Source organism: Suncus etruscus, chromosome 7 (assembly GCF_024139225.1).
Source record: "Suncus etruscus isolate mSunEtr1 chromosome 7, mSunEtr1.pri.cur, whole genome shotgun sequence".
NCBI classification, from domain to species: Eukaryota; Metazoa; Chordata; class Mammalia; order Eulipotyphla; family Soricidae; genus Suncus; species Suncus etruscus.
The window spans coordinates 48,988,798-49,001,421 of record NC_064854.1 but is presented as its reverse complement, the minus strand read 5'-3'; the positions used below and the strand labels follow the sequence as shown (position 1 = coordinate 49,001,421).

General features: G+C 31.7%; 1 protein-coding gene across 2 annotated transcripts in view; it reads left to right on the top strand.

Moving 5' to 3' along the window:
* Window positions 1–9,080, top strand: part of RGS7 (regulator of G protein signaling 7) — a 306,416-nt gene extending 297,336 nt beyond the window's left edge. The window contains exon 17 of one of the 2 annotated variants that reach the window (XM_049776515.1): window positions 8,397–9,080. In XM_049776515.1, coding sequence (XP_049632472.1) covers window positions 8,397–8,447 — 51 coding nt within the window. In that variant the 3' untranslated portion in view covers window positions 8,448–9,080. The remainder of the gene's footprint in view (window positions 1–8,396) is intronic. The other variant, XM_049776514.1, reaches the window with a different exon arrangement.
* The last annotated feature ends 3,544 nt before the right edge of the window (window positions 9,081–12,624 follow it).

Sequence of the window (12,624 nt, the reverse complement as noted above, 5' to 3'; positions counted from 1 at the left end):
GAGAAGATGTGTATCAAGATTTCTGGGGATGGGGAGCCATATATGTATATACATATATATATATATATGTACATATATGCCACTCTCTTTCATTTCTCCCTTCAGAGTCAGTATATTCTTATTAGGTTTTAGACTGATTGTCCTATCGAGAGGTGACAGAGCAGTGTTAAACTCTATTCATTGCAATTGATGTATTCCATGAAAATTGTCAGCAATTGTTCCAAATATTTTGCTGGTCTCTCATTGGGTACATATAAGTTTAGGAGTATGATTTCTTCCTGTTGTACTTATCCCTTGATCATTAAGAAATATCCATCTCTGTTTCTTATAATGTTTTTAAGTCTAAAGTCTGTGTCATTTGATATTAGTATGACCACCTCTGCTATTTTAAGGGAGTTGTTTGCTTGAATGTTTGTCCTCCAACTTTTGATTCTGAGTTTATTTGTTTTGATTATTAAAATATGTTTTTTTGTAGGCACTAAAGGTTGGATTTAACTCTTTGATCCATTTTGCCACTCTGTCTCTTACTTGTGCTTTTAGTCCATTGACATTTAGAAAATAATTGCCATGGGATTTAGTGCCATCATTTTGTAGAAGTTTGGTGTGTCTGTTTGTCTGTCTTGTCTTAAAGTAGAACTTTCAGGAGCCGGAGTGATGGCGCTAGAGGTAAGGCGTTTGCCTTGCAAGCATTAGCCTAGGACAAACCGTAGTTAGATCCCCCAATGTCCCATATGGACCCCCAAGCCAGGAGCGATTTCTGAGTGCATAGCCAGGAATAACTCCTGAGCGTCAATGGGTGTACCCCTCCCAAAAGTAGAACTTTCGGTTTGTCTATTCTTTTCTTCTTTCTTTCTTTCTTTCTTTCTTTCTTTCTTTCTTTCTTTCTTTCTTTCTTTCTTTCTTTCTTTCTTTCTTTCTTTCTTTCTTTCTTTCTTCTTTCTTTCTTTCTTTCTTTCTTTCTTTCTTTCTTTCTTTTTCTTCCTTTCTTCCTTCCTTCCTTCCTTCCTTCTTTCTTTTCTTTTTTCTTTCTTTCTTTCTTCTTTCTTTCTTTCTTTCTTTCTTTCTTTCTTTCTTTCTTTCTTTCTTTCTTTCTTTCTTTCTTTCTTTCTTTCTTTCTTTCTTTCTTTCTTCCTTCCTTCCTTCCTTCCTTCCTTCCTTCCTTCCTTCCTTCCTTCCTTCGTTCTTTCTTTCTTTCTTTCTTTCTTTTTTTTCTTTTTTCTTTTCTTTTTTTTTTGCTTTTTGGGCCACCCCCTGTGACACTCAGGGTTTACTCCTGGCTCTGCGCTCAGAAATTACAAGGATCGAACCAAGGTCAGTCCTGGATCAGCCACGTGTAAGGCAAATACCCTACCACTGTGCTATCACTCTGGCCCTTGGTTTGTTTTATAAAGCTGGTTTGGAAATTTTAAATTTTCTGAGTTGCTTTTTATCTGTGAAGCTGTGTATCCTTTCTTCAAACTTAAATGTAATTTGGCTAGTTGAAGTGCCTTGGAGAAGTATTCATTTCATTGAGTTTTTTCACTATCCCACCACTGCCTTTGAGGCTTAGGGTTTCTTGTGGCAAACTGTTGTGCATCTTAAAGATGGTTCTTTGAATGTAATTTCCCGTTTTGGTCTTGCTGCTTTCAGTATTCTATGCCTATCCCTGGGATTCATCTTTGTGACTAGGGGGTGCTTTTCTTTGTATCTCCGTTAGATGGTACTCTTTGGGCATGCACTATTTGGTTGCATTCATTCTTTAGTGCTTAAAGTTTCTCTGCAATGATGCCTATTGTTTTTTTATGAGAATTTTCTTCCTGGGTCTTGGGACTACAATGATTCTTATATTGATTCTGTTCAGTTTATCAAAGACTTCTATTTATGTCTATTCACCTTCTTTGAGGTTTTTTTCAATTGTATGACCATTTGTTTTAAGGTTCTTTTCCAACTCCTTCCATTGCACGAAATTGCTATACTACTCATCTTCCAGCTCACTGTTTTTGTCCTCAGCCACTGTTACTTTATTAGAGAATAAAGTGAAGTTTTTAATGAAGTTTTCATTTCACCTATAAAGTATTTTACCTCTTAGGTATTTTAGTCCTGTTATTTCATTTTGAAGTTTTCTCATTCTTACTTTCATAGCCTCTTGATTCTTTTCTTTGTTTGTTTGTTTGTTTGTTTTGATTTTTGGATTTTGGGCCATACCCGGTGACACTCAGAGGTTAATCCTGGCTAGTGCTCAGAAATCGCTCCTGGCTTGGGGAGCCATATGGGCCACCAGAGATTGAACACAGGTCCGTCCTGGGTTAGCCACATGCAAGGCAAACACCCATCTGCTATGCTATCGCTCTGGCCCAACCTCTTGATTCTTAATTGTGTTTCATTCTGTTAGTTTCATTCTCTCTCTGAGTTCTCTGGGCACCCTCCATATTTCTTAGCTAAAGTCCTAATCTGAGAGGCTAAATAGGTGGTTAGTACTTTTTGAGCCATCAGAACTACCTTCTTCCTTCTATAAGCATGGTGGAGGCCTGCATTGTTTCCCCATTGTCATACTTGCAATGTGGTCTTTTCTAAGTGCCATCTTGGAGTTCATAGATGAGAAGTGCATGGCTTATCGGAATTCTGAGGCTGCACTTCTCTGGCTCTCTTCTTCAGAAAGGTTCCACTTCCTTGGCAGTGTGCCTTTCAGGCCACTCACAGGGAAGCAGCCTTCCTCTTCTGGCCCTGTCTTCAGAATGAGTGCCCTCACCTGACCAATTTTTTTCTATCTTCTAGATTATTTATTTATTTGACCTTTATTCAGTTTTGACTATATGATTTCTGTGTTTTCCTTCTGCATGACTTAAAAAGTATGCCCTTAATTTCCTTCTCTTTGATATAAAATTCTACCATGAAAGTATATAAAAATGTTAAAGTATTCAGATAAATAAAGTTTCTGAGTTGAATTTAAACAAAGAAAGTACACATAGCTAGTGTGGATTTTCACTTTAAATAACTATTTCATGTAATAAAAAATGATCCAATTCACATAAATCTCTGGTATTTCATATCATGATTAAGATAATTTGAAATACTGAAAAGGAAGGTTTTAAATTTGTCTGTATATCTGTGAATTCATCTTATAATTTAAGCATATTTATACATATATATTTACACTTGTCTATAGATTATTACAGATTTCTTGCTTAAAACTATACATATATTTATACCAATAAACTATGTTGTAAAATTTCAAGAGTACTATATATATGATTTATGAACTGATCATTGGGTCTTATAATTCAATGATACTACTGAACTAATATTTACCATTATTAGTATAAACATATAATAATATATAAATATATAATGTATTTATATATTATACATTTATACTTACATATAAATAATTTATAAATATATAAATAATAATGTATAAATATATAAATAATTCCCAAGAAAAATTTTTCTTAGTTTTTTGTAAAGAAAGTTTTGTAAACTGAAAAATCCATTGTATTTATCATCCTGTTTTTCAAATATGTAGTTATTTGTGGTTTTACTCTTGGGATTTTTTTTTTGGCCACACCAAGTGGTGCTTAGGTAGCTTTAGCTTTACTTTGTGCTTAGGGATCACTGGTGAGGCCTCAGAGACCATAATATGAGGTTCCAGGAATCAAGTGCAGCTTGACAAGGTGAAAAGTCAGTGTCCTACTGTACTTTATCTCCAGCTTTTATCCATGTATATTTAGTTAAATTAAATATTTCAATAGTAAAATATTGTGGCTTTTTACTCAGTGCTGCTATGCCTAGATCCAGATTGCCAGGATTTCTCCTAGGTGCTCCATTTCTCCAATACATCACATTTTCTTGACCATATTTTAGGTTTGTTTCCATCTGAGATTATCTAAATCTTACTTGTTTCTTTACAATTCTCAAACAATGAGAGAATCTTTCATTTGTTGTTTTATTTATATTTCTTCTCACTTAGTAGGACTTCCTTCAATTCCAAAATTATAACTTAAAACAAGACCAGAATTTTTAACAATTCTTAGAATAAAAGTCAACCAGCATAAATTGTTAATATCATGGCCCTATTACTAAATTAAAGAAAAAGAAAATATTTTATTTTAGACATACAATTTTTTCAACTTACACAACTTTTATAATCCAGTCTATAAACTGCATTATTCTGACTTTGGATTTGTAGTATCTCCTGCCTTAAATAGAAACTATGTCAATGTTTAGTTTTAAATATCTAGAATTTTGTAAGAGCTCTGATTATATCTACCTAATCTTACTTGTGTTGCTAGAATTTTAATTTATTTTTATTTATTTTAATGTAAATTTTCTTTGATATTCTTTTCCATTACATTTTATCTTGTGAATCTTAGTTTTACATATTTTGATTATCCAAGTCTCTTAAGTAAGTTATGAAATATGGAGCCTTAGAGATAGTTCAATAGGTAGCTCTTGCCTTGTACAATGCTGACTGGGGTTTGATCCTTGGCATCCCATGTTGCTACCCAAATCTTTCAGTAATAAGTCAAAGCAAGATAATACAAGAATATGGATAGAAATATAATTCAGTGTGTAAGAACTGAAATACAAGTCTAAGCCCTCCAATATATGGTTGGCTAATTTTATATAAAGGAGTTGGAGCCATGAAATGCAGTGAATGTAACTTCTTCATCAAATAACATGGAGAAATTGAATAGATATGTGCAAAAGTATGGTTAAAGAAAGTTTTGAAAATTCAGGCAAAGTTGTTTGTATATATTAGTGAAAAAAGGTTATTTTCAACACAAGAGTAAAATATATATATATATATATTAGTCTCTCAGAAGAAAATACCTATGTCTGCTTTTACAGTACTTATTACCTTTTAATAAACTAAAAATAGTAAACTAATATTAATCCTATGTTCTTCCTCTTTCTCTTTTGTCCTTCCTTGCTTTCTTCTTTTCTTTCCTTTCTTTGTCTCCCTCTTTTCTTTTCTTTTTTCTTTCTTTCTTTCTTTCTTTCTTTCTTTCTTTCTTTCTTTCTTTCTTTCTTTCTTTCTTTCTTTCTTTCTTTCTTTCTTCTCTTTCTTTCTTCTTTCTTTCTCTCTTCCTTCCTTCCTTTCTTATTTCTTTTTCTTTCTTTTCCTTCTTTGCTTTCTTTCTTTTATCTCTTGCTTCTTTTTCATGATTTTTATTTTGTTTTGGTCATACATGGCAGTGCTCAGGCCTAATCCTGTTTTATTGCTCTGGGTCACTTCCAGGGGTGTTCAAGAGGTCTTATATGGTGTCAGGGCATCCTGAAAGAAAAGATGTGCTCTTATCAGTTCTGCTATCTCTCCAGCTGCTGTATCTTTTTATTTCTGGTATGTTAAAAGGCATGCTTTTCTTAGTTTTCAGTTTGCCCTATCTCCACTGCTCCACTATTTGTGGCAAGTTTCCTACCATGAACTGGTACTCCTGGCCCTCTTCTCTATTGTCTCTTGATAATATTACTGCACTATCTTTTAATATTTTTATATCACACAAATGAATGAGATTACTTTCTGTCTATCCCTCTCCCCCTGACTCATTTTTCTCAGCTCAATACTTTCTATATCTATCCATGTATAAGCAAATTTCATGACTTGATTTTTTTCTAACAGTTTCATAGTATCACATTGTGCAGATGTGCCACAGGATTTTAGCCACCCTACGTTCATTGTAGCAATCTTTATAATAAAGTTTATTTTATGTTGAGTTGATTGTGCCCAAGTTTGCTTTTAAATTGTTTTAGTACAGCACACAAGTATCAATTGTTATATTTATGGTAAATTCACACACAAAGAATTTTACTTTGCCACTATAGTCACTATTATATAAATACATGCAAACATTGTCCTATATTTGTTAATGTCTTTCTATTAATGCCGATCCCTAGGTTTACTGTAGGTCTGTATTGTTCTGTAGATTCATGAACTAATATTTTTAATTGTCTCCTGAGTAAAGATTTTTTCAACCTGTGTACCTCACTCTAATTTATTGTTTATTTTGGAACAAAACACTCTTTTTTCAAGCTTAAAGCTCATTCTGTGCACAGGATTACTCCAGGTGGTGCTCATTGAACCATGCATGATATGGGAATACAACAAGCATCTACTGAATGTGAAATACCCTCAGCTCTTATATTATCTTCCCCATTACCCTCACCTCAATGAATTTTGGGGGTGGTATTCATGAGTGATTCCTGGCCCTAGCAGTATTGAGGGGCCTTATGTGTTGCTTACTTAGAATGTGAGTTGACCACATGTAAGACAACCACCCTAGTCTCTTTACTATTTCACCAGCACCCCTGCCTTATTTTAGTGAAGGCATTTAACAGCCTATATATGGATATATATAAAAGAACTGTAATCATTAATAAGTTAGAAAAATTTTAAATGGGTTCTTATTTCAATGCGTTCATTTCACATTTTTTCTCATTTCACCTTTCTCCTTAATAGTTTAAACCCAATTAAGTTAATATGTATTTTAAAAATAGTTTTGTATTATTTTGCCTCATCTTATATGATAATTTCCTCTTATTCAATAACAATATGTGATTCTTTTTATTACTCAGATACTATAAAGAACACATATATTTCTAAGCTTATCTCAGAATTAAAAAATGTATAAATACATGTGCATACAGTTTATATTGCTAATACAAGGTAATGGTAATAAAATAACAATACAGCTTATTAATTTATATTGATAATATAAAATAAAACATTAATAAATATAGGTAACAGTATAGTCTTCAGGTATGTTTAATTCTAACATTGTTTAATTATTAATTATGATTAATTATGATTAACTATGATTGATTTATTTAGGTTTTGGGTGGAAGGCAGGTATAATTTCAAAGTCTAAATTCATTTCTGCCACTCTCACTGAATAAATAGAAATATTGTGCCTTATTGTCCTAATAAGAAGATAGCAAAGAGTAAGAGTAATATTATACTATTATTACTAAGTACTAATAGTGACAAAACTAATAGTCTTGGCACCAGATAGTATTATCACGCTATTATTAGCCAAAATAAATAGTACAGTTTGTCCCAAGAACAGTTTCAATTTGCTTGCTTTATTCTGCCAACGAAATTCTTGAAGTATTTTTGTTGTTATCTCCATATTATACATACAGAAATAGACACAGATGGTTTATAAAGCAAATATACAAAGTAGATTGTTTTTATTTTTAGCAACCATTATACATAACTTTTCCTTACATGAGGTGAAATATAACCTAGTGTGATGTATCTTTGTTAAATTTGGATATATTCTACTCTCAGTTGCTGAAAGCTAAACGTTTTAAAATGTCTTCTCAAATTAAAGAAAATTATATCTGACCTTCATTGCTTGTGTTAATGTCAGTCCGTGGCAGTCCAAGTATGCAAATATATCTTCATTTAAAAAATTTTAATCAAATATTAAATGTACTACTTTTACATGATGTGACAATGAATGAAGAATTTCCTCTTAATGTTAAACCACCCCTTTGTCAACTCTAAGCCATAGTTTTTATTAAGACTATTGACATGACTGATACTAAAATATTGTTTCTAAAAATTATTTTCTCTTATGTTATTCTTTAGAAATAAAATGTTTAATATATGCCACTATTTAAAAATGACACCTCTTGAAATGAAAGATAAAACAGAAACTACCAATTGACAATCTGCTATTTTGATCAGATATTTGAAACTTTCACCTCTCAAAAACTTGCAGTTTAAAAAAATAATGTTGACTTTCAACATTTTATTTCAGAAATAAATATTTACCTAGTCATTGAAACATTTACAATCAGAATACAAGTAAACATTCTAATGGTGGTGTTGGAGGAAATAAGATGAGAAAATATATCAACAGTTTAAAGCAAGGAACAAAAATGATTTTATATTTAGAAGTATAATAAATGTTTTTTTCTGTAACTTGAAGGGAGAAGAAATCTATTCATGATTTACCATGACTTATACCTTGAAAGATCATTAATAAAACTGTTCCCTCTCCACACTTAGATATTTATAAATGTAACACTTCAGAAATTGACAAGAATGCACTCACATTGCTATATTTTAGAGATGACAAGGTTTGTTGTACCATGTTTAGTTCAAATTACCTAGTTGTTGCATCATTGTTACCCCTCAGTGGAACATTTATGACATGTTTGATTATTTGCTAATCTGTGCTGTGAACCCATCTGTCTGTTTGCAGTGGGGGAAAAGTGGATGAAAAGAGATGAGGCGGGAGGGTGGAAGGAGGGGAGTGGATCATGAAATATGAACTAAAATATGTCTAAAGGATTTTGTTTGGGTCATGATGTCAAAATTATGTGCGATATATGCTATTCCTCGGCATACTATTTTTTTTTTCAGTGATCATACTGTTTATTTTCCCTCCTTGTTTTATATTTTCTCTCAGGGGAAAACTCTCACATCAAAGAGATTAACCAGCCTTGTTCAGTCTTACTAAAAGGATCATCATGTAGCATGGAAGCTGACTGGAGTCTTTGCATATACTTTACAGCTCTTTGTTTTACCTAATGCAGAGATATTAAACCAAGATGTTGCATGAGGAAAGGACCTGAATTTTTCTCTTTTTTGTGTACATTAAGGCATAATCTACAGAGAACTTTACCATCTCAATGCCTCCATTTCAGAATGCCATCTTCTTATTTCCACCTTGTATACTAAGCTGGATCTGTGTGTCTCCCTTTTTATTTTACAAGGTAAAGTGAATTAAAATTTCCATCTACCTTTTCAGTCACTCTTTCTCTTAAAAGCTTCTGCTAGAAACAATTTCCTAAAATTCAGTCATAAACTGGAAGAACTTTAAAGGGAAAAGTTATGAATAACTATACATATAGCTTCACATTTATTAAACAATTAGCACAAACTTTTATTTTATCAGAATAGTCAGTCAGAAACAAAGTCATGTCTTTGCTGTCTGTACATACTCAGTCAATGTTTCTTGCATTTTATACTATATAAGAAACACCTATTGTTCCTAATGTATTAAAATTAGATCCCCATCTCTGTAAATTTGTGTGTTAATATTGTTGCATTATCTTTCATTAAAATATGCAGAATCTCTTTGTTTTTGAAACTTTGACTTTCATAGTAACTGAAAGAAACTGTTGAGAGTATCCTCAAATCTTGTATTGCCATATATACTATTATCCTCAAAGTTTATTTCAGAGTTACCAGAATCCAACCAGAGATGAACGGACCCGAAGCGGGGGTGCTGCAAGGAATATGAAAACAAGAAACACACACACACACAAAGAAAACAAGACAGACATATATATAAAACAAACCAAACTCCTGGACTGAAATTCCAGACTGTTCTCCATGCACAATATTTATTGTTTAGAGTCAAGATGGAAGGTCAGCCCTTAACAGATAAAATACCTATCTAATGCTAATCAAGCCTAAGTGGGACTTTACATGTCAAAAGGGATGTGTGAAGGGAAGAAGCTAATGCAAAGTCTGTAGATTGTCTTCTTCCTATAAACAGTGCAGACAAAAGTGTGAATATAGGATTACCATCAACAATGTTTTCTTTGAAGATACTTGGAATCAGGTAATTCACACTAAGAGTTCTTAAATCATCCTTAAATAATCCTTAAATCTATTCTCCTGGTACTATCAATGCTTTAGCTGAACTTAATTCTTGAATGTCTACATACCCAGTAGGATTTCCAAGAAAATTTTGGATTGTACCATAGCCAAAAGCAGACTGAAAGCAGATAATTATAGGACTGCACCAAGAAAATTTTTCTCCCATGAATATGTGCACAAATTGACCTTTCACATTTTAGAACTATTTAGGAGGTCATTCTGTCACATTATGAATATGCATTTCTACAATTTGCAAGTGGTTGTTTGCTAGAATTAAGTTTAAGGAGACTTCTCAATTCAGGAACTGATCTTTTTTTAAATACTTTTTAAAGTATTCTTTTGTAATGTTCTAGGCTTATGGCTCTTAACTTTTTGGTGGTTACAATTTCTGTGATACATGATAATTATTAAAATTAAAGAGTGCCTTCCAAGTGCCTGCCATTGTATTTTGGCTTTATGTGTCCTAAAATCCTCAACTTTATATCTTAAAATCTACCCAAATATTAATTCTATAATTTTGAGATATTGAGAAATTATGTAATTCATTTAAAGTCACACAATTGGTGGGTTTGGATACAAATTCAGGCAGAGTGACTCCAGAACTCACTATACTACTTTATCCATTACACTGCAAAACTTAAAAAAATATTTAAATGAAAAAAATATATATGTACATATATATACACTCATATAGGTAACATTTATACTAGATTTTTGACACTCACACAACATCCTCGGGAATTCATACATGGATGACATATGGATGAGAGGTAAGAAACCTGACTTCCTTTAACTCTTAGATCATGACAGAAGATACCGATTAGTGAATCAGATCTACTTATTTTTGCATCCACCAAAGGCTTATTATTCTCCAAAGTATTGGCTCAAAATTTTTATATTCACATTGCAAACTAAATAACTTCTAATTGACCTAATTATTTTTGTTATGTGTCAGATTTCCTGGAATATACAAAGAATTTATATGTGAAGCAGAGTCACAGAAATGTAAAGCAGCAATCTTATGTAATTAATGATATGGCATATGTCAGGGGGCAAAATAAAAGTAGAAGCCTTCATTATCATTATGACAAAAAAGTGAGTTAAACATGCTACCCAGGATTTGGACATGTACTACTCATTCTTCTTCTGATTACTTCTCAATCTACTTTAATACACATGACATTTTATAAATAAAGTTGGTCAACAAAGAAAAGTCTTGCATAGTAGTATAATTTAATCCAGCTATAGGCACATAGAATTTGCATGTCCTTAAATATACAATTAAATCGTCATATTGAAAATATCCTTATTGTTACCAATTACTGTCTTTTTGCATAGTAGAGCACCTTTTAACATTAAAAGAAATAATCAAATGTACAAATTCATAGTCTTAGCTATTTAAAGAAATAGTGATAGTGAAAAATTTAGTGAATATAAGTGATAGAGAAAAAATTTCATTCATGTTTTATACATATGGGTAATTGCTTTGTTGTATAATAATTTATATATTTATATATCTTACCAAGAATATTTTATCCCAATTAGCATTTTAAAAGATGCCAAGCATAATGTTATTTTGATATTATATTAAAACAAAATTGTTTGCATTTGGTCCTCTATGTCCAAGTAAAATTCCCTGAAGCCTAAATGTATAATGTGTTTATAACCATAGTTTCAAAGAGTTATTTAGTTTCTACAAAGATGAGTACTTCTAGTTTAATAAATTAATAAATAAATATTTATGTAATAATTGTTATAATACTTTAATCATTTATATATTTTTGGAAATCAAATAAATTAGCATATAGTTAACATATAAATATACATAGCTATTTGCATATATCTTAGTGAGTGGATTAAGGTATATAAATAAATCTCCAGGCACAGTAATACTTTTTGTTATATATAACTGTCAATCAAAAATAAATAAAAATGTTAACTTTATTTCTTTTTTACCAGAGTTCACATTTGTAAAAATATAAATTTTAGTTAAAACAGTCCCCCTAGTTGGGGTTGAATCAGAAATTATAGAAAGTGGATTAAGTAAAACATAAGGGTACCAGAGACAGAAAAATTTATGGAGAAAAATCAGGCTTATTGGACTTGAAATCAACCAGATAGAATAATAAAGTCTAAAAAGGTGACCAAAAATATTATCAATCTTTGTAAATAGACTCTGTCATGGACAAATAGATTCTGAACACTGCATCTCTTGGAAATAGAAATGGTACATTTTGGGAAGAATATATATAAGGTTTTGTTCTTTTTTTTTTTTTTTTTTTCGGTTTTTTGGGCCACACCCGGTGATGCTTAAGGGATTACTCCTGGCTATGTACTCAGAAATAAATCCTGGCTTGGGGGACCATATGGGAAGCCGGGGAATCAACTGTGGTCCATTCTAGGATAGCGCCAGCAAGGCAGATGTCTTACTGCTTACGCCATGGATCTGACCCCTTATTTATGTTATTAATAGAAACTTATGTTGGAAATCTAGCAAAATAACCTACAAGTAAAAGGAAAACAATCGATAGCAATAGGTTTTAAGAACAAAGTATCTGATTCAAATGTCTCATCATAAGATACAAATATTCAACTTTTCTATCACCTACTGCAATTTTATAGTTCTATTGGACCAAATATAAAATATGGAATTGAGTACTGAATGATTGGGAATGGAAGGTTTTTTAAATTCTTAAGTTTCTTACTATCAATATACAATGGCTGAAATATTTTATCTGTGGATTCTTTCAAGTAGAAGTTAAGTAATAGTGAAGAATCACATTTTATAATATATGTAAATATTTTGGTATCCAGTGAATTTGACATTCTAAATGTTCTTTCCTATTATTATTTTGATTCTATGGTATTTCATACATGTATAAAATTACTATAAGCAGACACTGAAAGAGGCAGGAAGAGAGAAAAATTCAGAGTGAAAAATAACCAAAGAGAATATTTGTTCATTGTCTGACATGACATCACTTGATGCCAGATGAGAATACAAGCAAAAAGTGACAAATCAATTATTA